Source organism: Etheostoma spectabile, chromosome 5, assembly GCF_008692095.1.
Source record: "Etheostoma spectabile isolate EspeVRDwgs_2016 chromosome 5, UIUC_Espe_1.0, whole genome shotgun sequence".
In the NCBI taxonomy this organism is placed as follows: Eukaryota; Metazoa; Chordata; class Actinopteri; order Perciformes; family Percidae; genus Etheostoma; species Etheostoma spectabile.
In genome coordinates this window covers 5490071-5510987 of record NC_045737.1, presented here as the reverse complement: position 1 = coordinate 5510987, position 20917 = coordinate 5490071, and the positions used below count along the sequence as shown (strand labels likewise).

Below are 20917 nucleotides of genomic sequence, written 5' to 3'. Positions count from 1 at the left end.
CCCCTTATGACCTCATAATGGACAAGATTCCAAGTCAGCCTATCTGAGCTTTCATTTTTTCAAAGGCAGGGCAGGATACCCAGGGCTCGGTTTAAACCTATCAAATATTTCTATCCACTGGAGGACCAAAGGCAGGCTCGGGGAACTCATATTAATGTTAAAACACCTCATTAAGTAAAATTTTCATGCCACGGGACCTTTAAGGATTAAGGATGAGTGAGATTAACTGCCTTTTACCAGTATCTCTAATCACTCGGTATGGAATGCCAATAACCACAAAATTGCAAGCGGCAGTATTCTCGCAAGCAATCATGCAAATTAGTAATATCATCATCCATGTATCAGTATGTGTTAAAATACAAGGTCTCTCTCAGCCTATGGTTAGGTCAGTAGCTGACAAAGAGGACAGAAGACAGCATATCTCTAAAAGAATGTCCTCAGAGACAGTTGGTGAACCAAAAGAAGGACCAAAAATCAAGTATTTTTAGGTTTGGAAATAATGCTGTTGTGGCTAGAGGCCCTCTGAACCAAGGTCTACGAAAGGAGCAAAAAGAGAGAAAATACAGATTTAAAGTCTCTTCAAAACCTGTTTGGATTAGAATCCTGTGCTGTTTACCATGGGCGGGCTAATCCTGATTCACCTTGGATCAACTGGACCTTTGTACACCAGTGAATCATAACAGTAGTTTCTAATTTCAACCCATATTTGCATCTCTAAATATGTGTATTTGTCTGACAGCCAAAGAGACCCAAGCAGTGGAAAGACATGGCAGACACAGTGGTGATGGCAAAACAGTTGATGTGTTGGCGAGACTTTCCATGCAGAGCCAGCAGGTCCGGGCAGAGGTGTACCGCAGCCTGCAGCACATGAGACTGCAGAGAGCACAGCTTCAGAGCAGCCTCAGACAGCAGGGAGAGACCAACAACAACAAAGAGGTTGACCAAAATGGGGTTAGTTTTACATATTGATTAACCAAGTAACATTAAACCTGTTGTCTAGACAGTGAAATAGGGAAAGGCATGAACATATGCAGTTGATGAAGAAAAAAAACAATTTCACAAGAAGAAAAAGTGTAACAGTTGTTCGGATGATCATGTCCTACAGCCAGTTAAGCTAGTACACTTGGAGATGCAATACTCCATTACTCCAATATTCAATAAGTAAAAATATATTAAAAAATAACTTTTTTGATAGTTCTATGTGCTACTTTTTGTCAGGGATCTTTAACACCTACCTTTTTTGTTTTAAATGAATTGAAGTTGGTTCAACTTGGGTTTAAATATAAAGCGGGTCTCATTTTAAGACCAGTAACTAAACTACTAACCCTGATCTAGGTCCTAGTTGAGTTGACTTGAGTGGGGAAATGCAAAACTGACTCAGCATGGGTAAATAATGAATGGGTCCTTTAAGTAAACATGACTGTGTTTTTGTTTATAGGAGCAAAGGGCAGGAGATTTGACTGTGTGCAAAATCAAGCAAAAGGTAAACATTGTTATTGAATACAGAACCAGTCAAAGTTTGTTGTGCCTTTTCTCCTTTCAAAATAGCCATTTTAAAGGCTTTTTCTTTTGTGTTTTTTTTCTTTTCAAGTTACTATCTCTACCTCTTTGTCATTGTCTTCCTATCCTAATTTTGCTGTCATCTCCTTCCTCCTCTACCCTTTCCCCCTCTCCCACTCCTCGCTCCTCCTTGGCCTCGCCGTAGCTGCATGGCTGTAGTTGGCTGGAGGAGGAGGAGGAGGAGGTGTTGCAGAAGAGAGCAGAGCTGCAGGAGCTGGAGGAGGAGCTGCAGAGGAGAGAGGAGGTGCTCCTGCGAAGAGAGGCCTGTCTGCAACAGAAGAACAAACTGGAGATCAAGATGCTACAGTCCAGCCAGGTCAGCCTGCATATGGGCTGGTGCTTCTGTGTGATATTATGTTACGTTTTTACTAGATTTAGCAAATATTGTGACAAGTCTGTTTAGCAATGACACTTATGGATTAGGTCAATGCGTATTATTGATTCTATGAATTTTCAGGTTCTGAGTCAGGACCTGCTGCGTGTGTCACTACGGTTGGAGACTCTGGAGGAGCAGCTGCAGAGCAGCTGCCATGTGAGGCAGACCGGAGGAGTCACCATAGAGGAACTGGAGAAAGAGAGAGACATGCTGAAAAAGAGGAGAGACACTCTGGACAGCCAGCTGAAAGACAACAGAGTGCTCACTGTGGAGGTCTGAAAAACCAGAACATTGTACACAGGACCTTATGTCATGTTGTTTATTGTTCATCGGTGTGCATCTTTTTAATTTTGCACACTCTTATTTGTGTGTCTTGATGTAGGAGGAGCATTCCCTGCTTCAGCTGGAGGAAGCTATTGAAGCTCTGGACGCAGCCCTGGAGTTTAAAAACCACTCAATCCATGACAAACAGAGGAAGTTGCTAATCCCAGACTACTCTTTGTATCACTCGCAAAGCCCTGAACCCGCCCAACTCTGTGATGTCATCAGGAAGCTGAAGAGGCTCTCACCACCTGAGGCCTCGGAGCTGCTCATCAAATATTTCAACAAGGTAAATTAAAAGGCCTGCTCACATATGGATAAATGCAACATTCAGCTCTGCATACAAAGTCCTACATGATCTCCATTCAAGTTTCTTTACCAGTGAATGTTCTTTCCTGCCTTTCCTCTGATTCCTAGGTTTTTATAAGTGCAAGTAAATTCCATGTGTGCATTGAAACTGAACACTGACTTCTTCTCTTTCTTTTTAAGCTGGAGATTTTTGTTTCTCCTTTTCTCTTCCTTTGTTAGTTACCCTCGCTTGTGTCTCTCACCAGGTGATAAGCTTTTGTGAGTCAGAAATGCAGCTGCACTCTTTCTGTAATGCTAATTAAATTATACATCCTCCTTCCCTTTGCTTCTCTAACGCTCCCTACTGTGCCCTTCATCTTACCAGCTGATACATCTTAATTGCATCAACTGTTTTAACTTCTCTCCAGAATGTGGGTTTGCACCATGATGAACTCCCTGCCATCTGTTTTGCTCTGTCCTTTATTTTTCTTTGCTGGTGTGTGAGTAAACAAATGTGTTGTTATAATGTGTGTGACGATAAGGGTTTCTCTGCACTGTTCTCTGGCTCCCTCCCACCTTTATCAACCTCTCCAGGTTGTTTGTCTTCGAGAGATGGAGCGCCATTTGCGCTTGCGTTGTGAAGAGCTGGAGCTTCATGCTGGCGAGCAAGAGGTGGTGCTGAGGGAGATGGAGGTGGCCATGCAGCGCATGGCCCTGGATACAGACCGCAGACTGACCCAGCAGCACCAGGATCACCAGAACAACATCCAGCTACTGCTGCAGAAACTTAAAGGTGAGGAAAGCAGGACAGCCTGGACGAAGCCATTTAAAAGTGAAACCTTTTGTCCTATCCCTCTCCATAATATTTTGTTTCCCTGTGTGTGTGCGTGTGTGCATGTGTGTGTTTAGAGGGTGGCTCAGGAGAGGCACAGCAGGCCATTGAACACAGACTGGAGCATCTGGAGAAAGAGCTTTTTTTCTACAAAAGCTCCAGCCGGCAGCTTAAAAAGAAACTCAAAGAGCTTGTCAGTGACGCACTACACCCCCTCAATCAGCCCTCACTAACACAAGAGCACATAAAAAAACACAATGTTCACTTACACGCAAGTGTAAACAAGCCCCAGATGCACACTGAAGAGGTACAGACACATAACACAACAACATACAAAAAGATGCAAGATGAGCAAACAGATAAAAAAACATTAAAGAGACATGCACACCAAACCCCCTGTCCCTCCTCATCTTCTGACCTCCAAGCACGCAAATTGACAAAAATGCCTGAGTACAGCCAGACACACACACAGTCCACCGGGAGGAGTGAAAGTGGGGCCAGTCAATCCGGGAAAAGTTTAGAGATGACAACAGTCCGTTTGTGTCGCAGAGAGCTGAGACAGATCTCTCCAGCTGACTTGCAGGTCTATAGTTCTACCACAAGAAGGCAACAGCCTGTTGTGGATACCAGCACAGAGTCAATACTAGAGGACTCTATAGAAGTTCCCAGAAACACTGACAGATGATGTTATCATGGTACATAAGAGTCACTTGGCAGCAGCATTGTGTCCATCAGATTCCAGTTTGGTGCTAGTAAACAAAGGAAAATTTGTGGAATGAATAACAAATGACAAAAAACTCATTGAATAGGAATGAAACATCCACTAATCTTAAGTATCTTGTGAAAATGTTCATGTATTTGTTGGAAGATTGAAGGACTTTGCAGGGCTTTGAAGTCAGTGAGAAGCACCTAGCCTGGATACCAGCCAAACTTAGCCCCAACCACAACATTCGAGTTTGCGAAATACATATTCTGACTAGAATCTTAGTATGCACCCAGAAACCTATTGAATTACAATTACAATCAAACATTCTGGTATATATTGATAAATTATGTATGCATGTTCATATTCACAATTTACTAAAGAATGAGAAGAAAGTATGTTAAGTCGAACAAGTTTTGTTCTCAGTTTTTCTTCTTAAATTGTCCTTTGTTAAGCATGCCCATACCACTGTTGATGTAATATCACAAAATAGTAAAACCACGTAAAATGAGAACTGCAGTTTATGACTGGAGGACAAGCATGTGGCTGAAATATGGTAAATTTGGAGTATGAACCAGTTCAGTCTTTTGCCATTGCACTGTCCTCCGTCCTATTTATCCATTTTCATAGATTTTCAAGATTCAGGCTATGCTGAATGTTGTGGAGTTTTGCCATTCAATAAGAGAAGAAAGGCCAGTGTTGTCATGACGACAGAATGCCCTTGATAGATGTCACATATAGACCTAGAGACATTGACATGGCAGTGTTTTGAGTGAAACCTTCCATTCCATGATTACATATTTTTGTCTCAGCTCTCGCCATAACCAAATACAACACTGCACATTCCATTTTTATATTGGATCTTAAGTTTCAAGCTCTTCTCCTTGATAAAGACATAAAGCAACTTTTTAAAACGTATGTACATTGTGTGACAATGGTTTTTTTCCATGCAAAAAGTAGCACTTTTTATTATAGGATTTCTGTTGTCATAACATAGTAGCTCACCTTATGGTTCTGACCAACTGCATCCACTAAATTGATTCTTCCCTTTTTTTGCAACACTATTAGTTTAAAAGATACAATGATTTAAAGAAAACATGTTTATCAACCTGTTGTAAAATGTAATCAAATAGTGCCTGTCACGTAAAGAAATAAGCATTGGCACTTAAAATGGTCACTGGATACAATATGTGTTTTGCACTACAGCAGTAATAAAAAGCTTTATAGTACTTTTTATGCATTTTATTTTTTGATACAAACTTGTTTCTTTCCGTGTGCACTATTTAGTATTAGTTATATGTGTATTGCTGTGTAAATTGTTTTTATATGGATGACTCTTATTACAGTAAAATGTATTAAACTTACTTAATATGCATATCATATCACCATTTTGCTTTTGTTGTGTGGGCTCATTCCATCCCCTCACCACTGGACAGATTAACCCATGGAGCCAAAACTGTGCATCCCTGTCTATATTTCATGCTGTAAATTATGTGACCAATAAGACACATTGCCTAAAGCTGTTATACTTTTATTTACAAAAAACAAGACGTTTTCTTTTCTCTGTTTGGAAGGTACTTTAAAGCGAAAGGGCGTTCAGCAACCGCTTTTATCCTTTTTGGCACCACCGGGCTGCTGTACTCACGCAATTGCTGGTAGCAAACCAACAGTAACCGACAGCACCTTCACGAACAGGTGAAAGTATTCTTTAGTAACTTTTCCTGTTAGTATTGTCTCTTCAAAACAACTTAGCACGTATATTTAAAACTAAACATTACCGTGAGGTCATTAATGTGTTTTTGACTGTCATGCATCGCTACTTTTGCACTTGTTTAGAAGCTAACGAAACCGGCTACCGTTAGCTAGGTTAACTTGCTGCTATGTAACGTTAATGCTAGCAACGGTGCGGCTCAAATCACATTGCATTTATCATCACGACTGTTATGATTAATCCGTGCAAGCTGTTGATTTAAATACAGCGGCCAGCAGATATATAGAAATGTATTTGAAAGTGGGTTGCGACTAGCTAAACGCTAACAAGTTATCCTAACTAGCTATATTTTGTTGTCTCCTTTTGTCATCAGTTAACGTTAGTTTTCCTTTTCGAAATGGCATCGTCTGCAATGATCACCGTCCCCACCACCGCCTCCCGCTTCGCCTTGCTCCAGATAGACTCGGATTCGGACTCCGACGCCTCCGATGCGGGTAAGACCACCACCAAAACCGGACCGAAGCCCCGACAAGGGAAGGCAGGCGCAGCCGGGGGGAAAGCGGCTCAGTGCAACGACAAGAAGAAAGACAAGAAAAAGAAGAAGAAGGAACAGCAGCAGTCTGAGGCAAATGAGGTGATTAGCGGGAGGATCTCACGACCCTCTGCTTTATACATATCTGTGTTATATTTAGGTTGTTAGGGTGCATACGTCTTTCATGGCTTCCGTTTTGTGCCAGACATGACTTGTAATTGTTCTCCTCTGTGGTTTCACTTCTTCTGAAACTACAGAGGGTGGTGCCAGGTACACCGCAGCAGACACCAGAATGTCTTCTTACTTTTGTTTTGCTTTTAGTTATTTAGAGCAAGTGTTGGCAATTAAATTAAGCATGTAAGTAACCAACGTTTTACTGCTTGATATGACGCATCACCAACTGCTTATTTAGGTTAGCACCAGAATTCCCCATTATCAGAATAAGCTTTTTTGCCATGGATGATGACACAGACGAGGAATTTTGCTTTGGATCATCATTGCTGACAATGCGCTTACACATTCGAAACAACCAAACAATATATACACACTAATATATACACACTATAAACAGAAACAATATAGACAGGTTGGGGCAATAGTGCAAGGAAGAGTGCAAAGTATGCAGGAGTTATTATTATGATATATTATATGGAATCAATGATTTACTAGAGAAAATTAAGCTAGTATTTGCATTTGTATATATGTCAAGATATTTATAGCTACATCTTCCATCAGATATGATCAAATGGACCCTGTACACTGCAATTGTATTCATGTCACATGTTCGTAAACTCAATGTGCTTTACATTCACATTTAGAGCTGAGTTGATTAGTAGGTCAACAGAAAAGAAACCTACAACTATTGTGATAGCTGACAAATCTTGAAAGTCATATTTTTTTTAAAGCAGTTATGTCTGTGTGTTTGGTGTCTTGTTCTTGCTTCTCTAATTTGAGGATTTGCTGCCTTTCTTTGTTTAATGTAATTGTAAACTAGATATCTTTGAGCTTTTAGACTTATGGTCTGAAAAAACAAGGTATTTGAAGAGGTCACCACACCTTGGAATCTGTGAAAATGGGAAAACAAAAATGTTATCACAATTTTTTGACACTTAAATAATGTTAGATATAGCATCGATAGTGGAGATAATAATTGTCAGATTAACCAACAACGAAAATAATTGTAAGTTGCAGCCCTTTTAAAATGCATGTTCAAAGAACCACCAACACACGCATAGACAGAACACATTGAAAGTTCACACAGTTGAGACAGATTTAAGGTCATCAGTCAGTTTGATCCAGAGAACAGGACCAAAGTAACAAAAGTGGCTCCAGCAGATCCTATTCTGGGTACAGTTTGCCAAGCACCACCATAAACAGTAGGTCTGACTGAAATTTTGTGAGCAGGAGGCTCTTATTATTTTAAGACTGGAGGGCCGTTGCAGCTGTTCAAGCACACACATGGTGATGGTCTCTTCAGCTAACAATAGAGCAAGGTACTGTTCATAATTGTAACAATAGTAATCTTTACAAGAGTCAGTGTTTAAATGAATCTCATATCTCTCTATCAGTTACGTAATCTGGCCTTCAAGAAGATTCCTCAGAAGTCATGTGCCCCGCCTCCCTCTATGACCCTGTCAGGAATAGCCGGTGAACTTCTCAGTCCTGCATCGGGAGACCACCCTATACCTTCAGAGGGGTGGCAGCAGTGGAAGCAGAGGGATGAGCAGGTATGAGACAGCAACAACAATAATTCTACGAGCTAGTGAGCAGTAGATAATGTTCTCTTCATAATTGACATGCCCTTCAGGAAGCCCTATTACTTCCAGCTGTTTTAATGGAGCTGTTCAGAGTTCTGTGTATGTCTGAAGCACTTTTAGAAGTGATTAACAGATTTTATATACAAGTACTAAACGTGACACCTTTTCTTCACCTTTTACTGGTAACTTGGAAGAAGTAAGTGCTCCAAATCTGGCTTTGTTATATATATATATATATATATATATATGTGTATATATGTGTATATATATATATATATGTGTATATATGTATATATGTATGTATGGCATTAGGAAAGAGCAGATGCACGACATGTTGTATATTGTCTTTCCCTGATATAACTGCATTTCAAACGGTTCATGCCAGTCTTTACAGACTGTACCAATTATTTGTCTCAAAAGGGTGTTCTTTCTTTTCCCACTGTAGATAACCTCTGAGCTTTATGAGGCTGACTTGGAAAAAGCCTTGATTCTCAGTAAACTGGAGTATGAACAAAAGAAACCGGTAAATTACACACACACACACAAAATTATATAGCAATAACAATATGTATTACATATATATGTGATGTTGTATATTTTATGAGATGTTTATCAGTATCCTAAGAATATCCATGTTTGCCCGATGTGTATTAATTTTGCTGTAAAAAAAAAATGGATACATATTGTCACCTTTATTTTGAAATTACCACTTTTAAATTTATTTTATTATAAAGAGTTGTTTGGTTTTGATTTAAATGTTTGGAAGAGCTTAGTAATGAAAATGTCAAATCATACTTTAGTTGCTTTATGTAGTGTAACGGATTGTGTTAAATGGGCTTATATATCGTATTGGTAGCAGTTAGCGGAATGAAATCGCATCAAAATCGTATTGTGGCAGACTTTGGGATATCAGTAAATATTGATTTTTGTCCAAAGAACAGAAATATCGTGTATCGTGATAAAACGTGTGATTTACATCAGTTCCTATGTCTGAAATGCCATGGTTTCGTCATAGTCGTTTTAAATATGCTAAATCATTACTCTCGTAAACTCTTTATCTGAAATTCAGTTGAATCCAATTTCACAAGAAAAGCCACTACAGCCCAAAGTCTTGCTTACTGCAGTTTTCACACTTACTCAAGTTGTTTTGCCTCTGACACACCGGTTAGAGATTTACTGGTACAACAAAATACACTTCATTGTTTTATCTTTTGTCCACTTCATGCAAGCACATTGAGCAGTTAAAAATAAAATAATTCAAGGGCACTGGCTGGAGAAACTAGTTCATGTTTTTTGATGGTGGAAGGAAACCAGAGCACCCAGAGGAAACCTGCACAAACATGGGGAGAACATACTAACTCCACACAGAAAGGCCCGGAACGGCCTGGATTCAAACCAGTGGCTGTAGAAATAAATAGAGAAAATAGCAACACTAAAATCAGACCTTTGTGTTTCCCAAATTAAACTGTCTGCCTTTGCACAGCACAGTGTTAAGTATAACAACTGTTGGGTTTCAGCCTGTTCTCAAGTCCAGTACTTTTTAAAGTAAACAATGACTATGATCTAAAACTGCTGAATTTAATTAGAAGTTGTACCCTGTTCACCCAACATGGATGTAAACACACCACACAGCCCTTCAACCTCATACTCACGGTTGGATTTATAATCCAGCGTAAAGCCAAAACAATGAAAAACACATCACTGTCCTGATGAATTTCAAACCACATTATATTCTTCTAAATGATTTTGGCCAGAAATGGAGGTTAAATTATTATTTTAAAGTCTATTATTTATTATCTTTGTTATGAATAGTAATTAGAAGTTAGGAACCTTAATTCTAAGCTGAAGTCAAATGAATCTGCTTTCACTCAGCTCAACAACACAAACGCGTCCTCACCGAAGGCACCAGGAGGAAAAGAGGGCGGAGGGAAGAAGGACAAAAAGAAGAATCACCAGGCAAAAGACAAAAAGACAGTTTCACTGCAGGACTTCCAGGCTGAAGGCAGTGCAGGTGAGAGAAAACGTATTGATCAGTTTCAAAAGCCATCACTCTATGGTCCTGTGTGCTGGGGAAAATCCCCCAGCACAGAAACACTGTTGGTCCATATCGGCCAGCCCTAGTCCTGATGGGGAGCATACCTCTGCTGCGCAGGGCAACATTATATTGATATTGTGATATGAGACTAGATATTGTCTTTGATTTTGGATATTGTAATGTGGCATAAGTGTTGCCTATTCCTGGTTGTAAAGGCTGCATTACAGTAAAGTGATGTCATTTCTGAACTTACCAGACTGTTGTAACTGTTCTCTTATTTGCCTTTACCCACTTAGTCATTATATCCACATTACTGATGATTATTTATCAAAAATCCCATTTTGTGAAAGCACCAATAGGCAACACTACAATATCGTTGCGGTATCGATATCGAGGTTCGTGGTAGGAAATTTGGTGATATTTGATTTTTCCTCATCGCCTACCCCTACCGCAAGGCCTCGCGTGTTTTTTTTTTAACATACGGTAGGTACAACAGGCAAATCAAGCTCAAGGAGCTGATGGGATTACATTTCACTGGAGTCGTACCATGTACGATTTTGTGTGTCAAAAAAAACAAATGGATTGACTGCATAATATTTATGTCTTTGTACTTTGTGTCTTTGCAGAGCATTTGAGTAAGAAACAAGAGAAAGAGGTGAGCAAAGTAGTGAACAGCGGAACATTATTGGATATAAATATAGAATAAATATTGAAGGTACCCGTCAATAATATGTATGCCTTTGATTGGGGTTAAATCTCATGTATGGTGAGGCATATCCATGTTGAAACACTGACCTCACTCCCATCCAGGACGGCAGGGCGGCGAACGTAGCGTTGAGAATTGGGCAGGAGGAGCGCTTTTTTAACAAGCTCGAGGATGACGTCACTCGGATTGTCCAACAGGAGAAGAGACGGGAGCAGTACGCCAACAGTCATGGACAAGAAGTCCCCTCTATAGAACACGAACGGGTAAGTAGGCGGAAGAAACACGCATACGTGAACAAACTATTGGTCTGTGTATATTATGCCTCAGGTCTCTACAGAACAAGTCTTGCACGTATTGTCATTTTATTTGCATTTACATTTTTTATAATCTGGCACATCAAAAAAAGAACCGATCAGCAACAGTCGAAGGTGACTGTACTTTTCACGTCAAATCTTTTTGGGAATATTTCTTAAAGCATTAGTGCGTAACTTTTTGATATTAATGAACGTCGGTTACATTCGAGCCATTGCCTAATGAGTGTCTACAAAGCTAATTAAGACTATCAGCTCTACACAACTCTCTCTGGATTTCTCAGTATGGCCGTGTTCAGGAGATTGTGTCTTTCGGTGACTTTCCCGCATAGAAACTTGAGTAAAGAAAATGACCTCTTCTGAAGAATCCAACATGTTTTTTTTAATCCTCCGTGTCCTCCTTGGCTACTAGCAGCGGTGTGGCGGAGGGGCGTGGGCTATGCGCGACCACGGAAGGCTTGTATCATGTGGACGCGCAGACAGTTTTGTTGTCATTACTTAGAATTCCTCATGGGGACGGCAGAAACTACTCACCATAACTTTGAATGTATTTCTTTAGCTTACGTTATCATCGTGGCGTAAAAGTTCACATCACACAAACGTACTGAGAGACAACCATGACTTCCCGGACATTTGGGTGAAGGTGAATGGTTTTATTGTATGGATAATTTTTGCCTTTCTACTACATTTTAGTGAATTATTCCTAAAAATACATGGCCCACTTCTTTCCCTTGCCATTTCACACCTGACGTTTACGTCTGTTAAGTCTGCCCAGAAAGCAGTGTCTCTTCATTTTCCGGTGATTTTAATAGACACAAAATCACCCAAGTGAAGTTTGTGTTTTCGTACTTAGCAAATATCATCAGCAGGGAAAAGTATGAATTTGTCTTGACTTGCTCTTTTCTACCTGTCCTTCCTGTTAGGACCCCCGAGCAGAGCAGCTGAAATACGATCTGGAGAAGAAGGACCAGGAAATCGATAAGCTAAAGAAGAACATCTCACAGTGGGAGGTCAGCGGTCTAAAGCAGTTCCCCCATCATTTTATAATTTCACCCTGATCTGCCAAAACACTGCTAAGAAATATCTATTTGTTCAATATATTATATACAACTCTATATAGAATAAGGCCAGTCCAATGATGCACAAATGTCATGAGCTTTGTTTTATAATGGCACTGTTTAGTCAAAAATAAGAATCCAGGCAATGATGATTTACCTCAGCGAATTTTGTCAGTCATAAAAAAATTGCTTACTTCTCAACTCTCCAGGGGAAATATAGAGATGTAAAAACAAGAAATTCCCAGCTGCTTAAGATGCTTCAGCAGGGAGAGAGTGAGTTTCCTTTTCCTTCTGTCCTTTTCTTTTCCCAGTGAAGATTCAATACGATCTGTCTGATGTTTTCTGATGTTTATCTCCTTCAGTGAAAGATAAAGCAGAACTCCTTCTACAGGTAGAAGAGCTACTACACATAAAAGAAGAACTGTCATTACAGGTGCGTTATGGTCGGTAAAGATTATGAAAGAGGGACATGTTTGCATGAGACATTTGGACATTTAGGTGCATTATAATTATGTTTTTTTTATTTTATTTTTATTTAGGTAGCGTCACTACACGCTGCCTTGGAACAAGAAAGGTCAAAAGTCAAAGGTCTGCAGTCAGAACAACCAAAACATCAGGTGAGAGTTCAGTTAATCACTCACTTTTTTACTTCCTATTAGTGTGTCGTAATGTCACCGTAACAAGGAAGAACTGGTATCAGGTTTAAGTGTTGAGTTTTAAGCCCAGTTCAGACCAAACATTTGCAACAAGACGAGTTAAAACTTAAAATACTATTACTTGCAATGTGCTGGTCTGCAGCGTTCTGAAACCTGCCACTTTACTCCTCCGCAACAAGACGGTATGGATAGATAGATAGATAGATAGATAGATAGATAGATAGATAGATAGATAGATAGATAGATAGATAGATAGATAGATAGATAGATAGATAGATGTTTATTGATCCCAAGAAAAATGGGAAATTTCGGTGTTGCAGCAGCAAAATCAGTCACAAAGCACAGAATCTAAAAATAAATGAAATACTAGGAAAAATATACATCCATACAATATACATGAAATAATAATGTGAATAAAGTAAAAAAAGAACAAATATTTGAATATGTACAGGATGGGGAAGCAATAATGTGCAACTGCTTAAATAATATGTTAAATCGTCTCCATAGCAACAACTCTCTGTACCTCCATTCTAACGTCTGACTTTTTGGGCTTTTTTGTCACTATCCTCATTCAAAATATGAATGAGGCCAGTGAGATACTTGGCTACAGTTTAATTTCTAGAAACTGTGAAAACAAATCAAAAACTTCAATGGAAGTCTTGTCTCTTTTTTGCCTTCTCCTGAAAGCATCTCGTCTCTTTTTTGCCCTGGGGGTTTTATGCAAAGTAATACCGTGAACTGGAGACAGGAGATCTCCCCTCTGTTGTCAGCAGCTCCGTGGTTTGGAGGAGTTGGTGTCACCTCCAGTCAGCAGAGAAACCACTATCCAGACAGCATTTTGCCAGGGGAACGGCTGTTGATAACGCTGGGCTTCTTCAAAACTGTCATTTTGACCTGCTGACAGTTTGTAAATGACTTGACCAGCTGACTTCATTGTGAGCTGATTGGCTGTTGAAACTAATGACGTGCCTTACGTTGTAAAACCAGGCACTGGCAACTTGACAAGCAGAGTCACAGGCGACACCGTCAGCCGGCTCCAGAGTCGAGCTGAGACGACCCAGTTCACTTCAACTTTTCCCTGCAACATTCTGAAATAGTCACGTCGCGTCACAATTCTTTGGTCTGAGCTGTGCTTTAAAAGACGAAAGGCTGATGTACATCTTACTCTGTGAGATGTACATGATCCATTGTTAGGGTGTGATTGCCTAGCTAATGTTCATGTGTACATTTGTGGGTGTGTGTGTGTGCATGCATGCATGCTCCTTCTTTCCCTTTCTGTAGAAGAGTCAAAAAACAGCCACTAAGTCAGGTGAAGTGAGAAGTTGCAGTGTAAGTAAATCCCAGCACAGAAATACAGTAATACAAGTGTAATTCAGTTTATTACTATAGCCAGCTAAGGTCAGAGTATAACTAAGCTGAGTTTCTGTTCAGAGACGTTTAACTTTTTTTATTTATTTACTATGTATTTGTATTGACCTATAATATGAATTAGGTCAATAAATACGTTGTTGTACTCACAATCAATAATTTTGTACTTTCTGGGCTTTTCTGGTTGGCAGGGAAACAAGAAAGGTCGGAAAGGCTCGGAGATGGATCTATGAAGGCCCCAAATGATGAAGACCTTTTAAAAGCAAAATCATATAAACTAATGAACAAATTAAGAAAAACACAACTGATCATAATCAGGGTTCTCCTTCCTTTTTTTCTTTTTCTTCAGCCTGGTCTCCATGTGAGCATATTATGCATGCCCCCTTAATTACACAGACACAGACAAACACACAGAATACACTCCAGAAGAAGCAGGATGTATTACACAGCCGAACAACAATTACAGAAGCTTTTTAAAAAAGGTGCAGTTTAAACTTTGTGTTGAAATGGAGGCTTGGCACAATGTGCTGCCCTCTGCAGGCTCAAGCATTCATGGTAGGCCTACTGTTGAAGGCTCTGCGCCTGTTCTTTGTTTGGGTTTTAATGTCAATATGACAACTTGACATGTATGTTTTTGTTTCTTTTCTTTCTCACAGTTAAGTAAATAAAAACGTTTTCAGTGAAAATAAATCGTCCCTTTTTGTATCTTGTCTTAAATGTCACCATTTTAGAAAATCGAAGCTTAGATTTTTGAAAATAAAGCTGAAATGCAGGAAAGATAGATTATAATTTATCTTCTGGACGCGTAGTGCCACCACCTTTTGAGAATTTAGAATATTTGTAACGCTGTGAACATATGTTTTAATGTGTAAGGGCATTTTAAATAAATCTGACGCATGGTCTTAGAAATATTATGACTGGTTTTCTGTTGTAGCCTATATGTGTTCGATATTATCTTTAAATTAACACTGATTACATAACTATTGGATTCAATTGTTTAATCAATCAAAATGTATGCTACCAGGGATAATAAAAAGGTGTAGGGTTTGTATCTGTGTATCTGCACCACCTGCGCAGTCCGGTCAGAGCTGGCACTCATTCACACAACTTCCTGCCGAGTCATCGGGACTCTGCGCACCTCCACCCCGGGACTCTGCGCACCTCCGCGGTCAGTACAGAGATGTCAGGCGCGGGGAAAGATGAACCCACAGCACCGGGTGATTGTCAAAGGTCTGAAACGATCCACGTCGCCGTGAAAAGTCTCACAGAGATCAGAGACTTCACCGTTAGAGGATGCTGCACCGTCAGACAGGTCAGGAGACCAAACGCACTGATGCTTGGGTGCTGTGTGCATGAAATGGCTCAACTTGCGCCTAAACAGTATTATATCTGCAACTGTTGTTTCCATTCCGCATTGTGTATGTGTGTTTGTGTAGCTGAAATGGGGTCTAGCAGAGCGCCTGGGAGTCCTGGCAGAGCAGCTGGAGCTGAGCCACTCCGGCCGGGTGCTCAGAGAGTCAGAACTTCTGAGTCACCTTAAAGCACAAGATGAGTCAGTCAGTCTCTGCGTGATCCAAAGGTACACAGAAACCTCTATGGAGCACACTAAAATGTACCTAGAATGGTGAGCAGTGTGTTTTAGTGGTCTACATACAGCATGTGGATATCAAGGTGGACTGAGTCTTAAGTGTTAACCTTCTTTTTAAATAAGTCACATTACTTGAGTGCCATATTCAGATGTCAGTGCTGGGAAACCAAGACACCTTTGACTTTAATCTGAAAATCATACAGAATGCCAGCAAATTTACAATGTCACGTTAAGGTAGAAAATGAAGCGCTGCTGAATATAAAACTGTACCATCTATTTCTTTGTAAAAAAAATAAATAAAAAATTGCAGGTCAAAAGGTCAGCATTCTCTGTGTAGACAGAGCAGGTGCAGGTGAAATGAAACATGGATGATGTTCTCATTTAATTTACCGTGTAAACTTTTTTTTTTCTCAAATGGGGGCAAATGCATGATGGATACACAGTAATCAACACTAGTGTCAGATTCCATCAAAGTAGACTTAAGTCCAACACCTCCACATGTGTAAAGTCTTTACCTCAGAACTGGAACTCTAGATTTAGTTTCAGTCCTTTCTTCTCAGGTCTCAGCGTTTATCTGCTGCGACCACCTGTGATCCAGGTTCAGAAATGATCCAGTCGGAGCTCCCAGCCGGGCTCGATCGTGACCCCGATAGCTTCTCGCTGTCTCCCACCTCCCCCCTTTGTCTGGGTAAGAACTGCAGAACACATGACCTGTTCTATCTATGTGGGCTTAAATACAGCTGCTGCTGGGTGATCAGATCCTACTCAGCTCTCCAGTTCATTCACATAATACCCGATCTGATCTCATTTCCATAGTGGAAGGCCTGGATTCTCTTGGCCTAACAAATAGTGGGCCTGGCTTCCTCCCAGCACTCCAGCGGCCGATGGAGAGCCGGCTGCTGGCTGACCCGGAGATGATGCGCCGTGTCCTGGGCAGCCCCTTCGTGCAGAGCACCCTCTCTACCTACAGCCCTCAACTAACCAGACAGCTCATTCTGTCTAACCCCCAGATTCAGCAGCTCCTGCAGACCAACCCAGAGGTGGGGGATATCCTTAACAACACCATTTTTATCAAACAGGTGGGGATGAAAAGGCATGACTGTGTGTTTGAAGTACAGATTTGTTGGGAGAGCATGGTCACATGTGTATGGAAGAGGATTAGAACCATGTGAAGAATTGTTTTGAATTATGAGTTTAAAGTCAGAAATCTGAGGAAAAAATCAGAATATTTATGGAAAAGGAGTAGGTCCACTGGTGAAAAAGTTATTTTAGTTATATATTTTTATATTTAGTAATTTATGTGGCAGGGACAGTGTACATTAATTACCATTGCTGCAAATGCACCAGAATTAGCCAAAAGACTATTTTTCATCCGTTGTCCCTGGACAGATCTTAAAGTTGTCTACCTAAAAAAAAAAAACAATAAGAAGATTACAGTGAACAATACAAATATAAAAAGCAGTAAAACAGATGTAACTCTTGAAATCCTGTTGATAAATACAGTGTAAAAGTTTGCTATAATACAGACTTTATTAATAACGTCAGAACTCAAATACGTTTTTCACCAATGGCCTAATTCTCTTCCATAGACCTTTTTTATTAAAGTTTAAAAAATCTGAAAAAAATTAATAAAAGAATTCTCACTTTTTTCCCTCAGAATTCTGACTTTAAACTCAGAACGCAAATACATTTTTCACATGTGGCCCTAACCCTATTCTCTACACATTGGGCCGGCATTATACTGTGTAAAAGTTACTACTTATATCGCTTGAATAACTAGATTAGGCTACATGGCAGAAATAAATTACTCAAAATATGTCATTCCAACATGTCTTTTTATTCATGCTTTAGGATTAGGACAGGTGTGTGATAAATATTAGTCAAAAGAGGAGAAAAATTGTTTCATATTTCACTGCGACTTGAATATTTAGTTGCTCGCTCCTTGACTCATTTCTTCCACTCAAATGTTCAACATCTTCTTTCTCTTGTTCCCTTTCCAGGTGATGGAGCATGTCAGGAACCCAGAGAAGGAAAACCCTGAAAGCATCACTGGTGATTCTGATAGGTTTCAGAAGACGTCCCAGGTTTGGAAATTATGTTTTCTTGAACCATCTGTTCTGACAGTGTCACACTTATCTCGTGTTTTCAATTTGCTGTTTGTGGTGTCTCTTCTCTACTCTGTCTCAGATCCACATAGGAGCACCTCCAGTGGTGACTACATCATCTGGGACCCAGCAGCCAACTGACAGAGAAAGCAACGAGACTCCACCGGTCTCCAGTCCCTCCACGGATCCTCTCAGAGAATGGACCGCCTCGGCCACAGTTGATCCAAACCCTCAGAGTGCTGTTACAGCAGGCACGGAAATACAAGCATCACATCATTTTCATTGGCTAAACCCGAGATCCTCAACAGGGGTCACTGCAGGGGAGCCTCCAAATTAGTCTTAATTTTTGAAAGTTTTAATTAAAATGTCTTAACATGAAGCATGAACCAACATAATATAGATAGATAGATAGATACTTTATTTATCCCAAAGGAAATTTGAGATATGTTTCATATTTTAATTAGCAAGTATAAATCCCCACTGATGATAGGCTTACTGGCCTATAGGTAATATTAATAATAACAATAATAATAATAATAGTATATTGAATTTGTATAGTGCTTTTTTTAAGGACCCAAAGTAGTCACTAAGAAACAGCCACAGATACAGTACATCGTAAGAATTCACTGTTCCACATTAACATTAAACAAGGATTTATAAAATCCTGTTGACAATTATTATTTTAATAGCTTAGTATTCTATGCACTAAAAGGTTTGTAAAGCCTTTAGGCCAACCTGCAAGTTATTGTTAGCCCAGGTTAATATGCAACTTCATTTTATACAATATTAGCAGTAGGGGGTTCCTTCCCCGTCTCTCTTTTAGTTAAGGGGTCCTTGGTTTAAAAAAAACTTTGAAGACCTCTTGGCTAAACTATAGCTATACATATATATATACATTTCCCTGTTTTCCTTTATCTTTTATCTGTGGCCTCATCCCTCTTTCCTCAGGCATGCAGTCACTGCTGGAGGAGATCACAGCCAGTCCAGGACTGATGGAGAGCCTGCTGTCTGGCCCTTATGTCAGCAGTCTCCTCAATTGCCTGGGTCAGAACCCTGACCTGGCTGCTCAGGTGACTCATACACACCTAAACAACTTAACAGCTGCAACTGCGTAGAATTTATTTTTAAGGTTACGTTATCTATGGGCATCTGAATGGCTAAAAACATGGACTGCAATTTAGAGATGGGAAACCAGGCTCCTCCTTTCCTGCTTCTTGTTAACACATCCCCCTAATCTCTCCACACAAATCCTACACACTCAGACGGGTCTTATAGCTCTCATTTCCATACTGTTTCAGATGCTGCTGAGTCACCCTTTGTTCTCAGGAAATCCTCAGCTACAGGAGCAGATGAGACAGCAGATCCCTCTCTTCCTGCAACAGGTTAGTTTACTTTCCTCACTACTAAACACGCCTCACTGCTTGCAACTAAGATTTTCTTTTTTAGATTTAGATTTTCTCAACATTGGGACAAGTTGTGTGATTGTACATTTTAAATTGTAAATTGTGTATGATCAACACTCATGTTTTAAAATCTTACATAGATATCCTTAAAACAGATATTTCTTTTGTAAGTGGTTTATGTACTTTTTAGCAGAGTGTTTAAAGGTGGTGATGGTCCATCCCTGGAATGTTTGCTCATTAAAAGATTTACACATGAATAGTCCACCTCATCATCAGATACAGCTATCGGCGGTGTAGTCTTCCATAGTAATCTCCACACATTATTTGGTAATGATTAATATCTTCATGACTAATGGTCAGTGATAAATATGTAGATGCAGAGTCCAGAGCTGCTGTCGGCCATGTTGAACCCCAGAGCCATGGAGGCTCTGCTGCACATCCAACACGGCCTACAGACTCTGGCTGCGGAGGTTCCTACGCTGATACCTATGTGAGTATAGATATGCAAAATAAACGCACACAAAGCGTTGCTGGGTAACAGCAGTACTATTATGCTAAGTGCAAGAAACCTCCCATGAGTTCCCACCATGTGTCTGTCTTGCAGAGCCCGTGTTAACGCTACCCCGGAGCTAGCATCTGACTCTGTCCTTACCAACCAATCAGGAAGTGGTCCTTGTGTTGCCACGGTGACAGAGGAGCAGCAGTACCAGTTTGTACATCAGATGCTACAGGCGCTAGCTAACACCAATCATGGGGTATCTCAGTATTTCCCTCTAATCTTGTTGTCTATTTCTGTAATTTATCTGAACTGCTCCTGAATTTGAAATATCACCCGGAAATAATATTTTTAGGCCAAAAGCCAGCTGGAAACTTCTCTTTGCCACGCTGGTCTGTTCTATTATCATCTCAAAAGGGAAGTTTATGATACAACATATCCCTGATATTAAACCTAAAATGGTTCAGTGCTTCACTTTTTTTAAGTACTTACACAAACAGTATAGTACCACAGTTAGAGAGTAACTGCACCCGGTCTAATAATCCTGCTTGCAGTAGTGGTCTGACAGGTAGTGGTGACAACATGCTTTTTCCAGTAAGGAACTAAAGTACTACTACTATACCACATCTGGCCACATTCAGCCGTGATGTTTGATGTGGTCCGAGGTTTAAGAGATGTATATCTTTTATACCTTTTCAACACAATGCAGTTAGCACTTTTTCGACAAGATTCACTTTAACTCAGTCAATGATGTGAACACCAGAAAGTCCTTGAATCTTTGAGAGACACACATAAAGTTTTGTCAAATTGTATTTTCTCTCAGAGAGGCACAAGACCTCTTTACTAATTATTGTTGAGCATGTCATTGTAATGAGTGAGACTTAAAACAACTATTGACTTGTCCTGTCAGGTCCATGTTGAGGAGGCAGAGTTCCAGGACGAGCTGGAGCATCTGAGCTCAATGGGCTACGGAGACTGACAGGAAAACCACCAGGTTCTCATCAGGACTGGCGGAGACCTCAATACTGCTATACAACATCTGGTCCCTCAGTCTCTGACACACACACACACACACACAAACACACACACACACACACACACACACACACAC

The 20917-nt window shown here is 40.2% G+C and overlaps 3 protein-coding genes across 6 annotated transcripts in view; all 3 read left to right on the top strand.

Annotated features, from left to right (window-relative positions):
* The window catches only part of LOC116688892 (kinesin-like protein KIF27), a 14750-nt gene extending 9397 nt beyond the window's left edge, over positions 1–5353 (top strand). Inside the window, exons 9-15 of one of the 2 annotated variants that reach the window (XM_032515070.1) lie at positions 740–936; positions 1439–1483; positions 1706–1876; positions 2018–2209; positions 2319–2546; positions 3140–3338; positions 3455–5353. In XM_032515070.1, the coding sequence (XP_032370961.1) occupies positions 740–936; positions 1439–1483; positions 1706–1876; positions 2018–2209; positions 2319–2546; positions 3140–3338; positions 3455–4062 (1640 nt within the window). In that variant the 3' untranslated portion in view covers positions 4063–5353. Of the gene's footprint in view, positions 1–739; positions 952–1438; positions 1484–1705; positions 1877–2017; positions 2210–2318; positions 2547–3139; positions 3339–3454 lie in introns of both variants that reach the window. The other variant, XM_032515068.1, reaches the window with a different exon arrangement.
* Positions 5354–5518: 165 nt separating this feature from the next.
* On the top strand, positions 5519–14695 carry gkap1 (G kinase anchoring protein 1). Of its 2 annotated transcripts, XM_032515100.1 has the most exons (13): positions 5519–5775; positions 6165–6425; positions 7892–8050; positions 8526–8603; positions 9953–10091; positions 10742–10770; positions 10926–11084; positions 12056–12142; positions 12400–12463; positions 12553–12623; positions 12730–12807; positions 14128–14175; positions 14406–14695. In XM_032515100.1, the coding sequence occupies exons 2-13, from the start codon at positions 6189–6191 to the stop codon at positions 14445–14447; spliced, it is 1191 nt and encodes a 396-aa protein (XP_032370991.1). In that variant the 5' UTR covers positions 5519–5775; positions 6165–6188; the 3' UTR covers positions 14448–14695. The 2 variants fall into 2 exon arrangements, with proteins under 2 accessions (XP_032370991.1, XP_032370992.1); XM_032515101.1 differs by lacking the exon at positions 14128–14175 and having other exon boundaries at positions 5520–5775.
* A 540-nt stretch (positions 14696–15235) lies between these two features.
* LOC116688904 (ubiquilin-1) overlaps positions 15236–20917 on the top strand; it is a 6776-nt gene continuing 1094 nt past the window's right edge. Inside the window, exons 1-11 of one of the 2 annotated variants that reach the window (XM_032515092.1) lie at positions 15237–15526; positions 15651–15793; positions 16363–16490; positions 16619–16881; positions 17803–17886; positions 17990–18158; positions 18856–18977; positions 19206–19289; positions 19685–19800; positions 19915–20065; positions 20717–20882. In XM_032515092.1, the coding sequence (XP_032370983.1) occupies positions 15395–15526; positions 15651–15793; positions 16363–16490; positions 16619–16881; positions 17803–17886; positions 17990–18158; positions 18856–18977; positions 19206–19289; positions 19685–19800; positions 19915–20065; positions 20717–20785 (1461 nt within the window). In that variant the 5' untranslated portion in view covers positions 15237–15394 and the 3' untranslated portion in view covers positions 20786–20882. Of the gene's footprint in view, positions 15527–15650; positions 15794–16362; positions 16491–16618; positions 16882–17802; positions 17887–17989; positions 18159–18855; positions 18978–19205; positions 19290–19684; positions 19801–19914; positions 20066–20716; positions 20883–20917 lie in introns of both variants that reach the window. The other variant, XM_032515093.1, reaches the window with a different exon arrangement.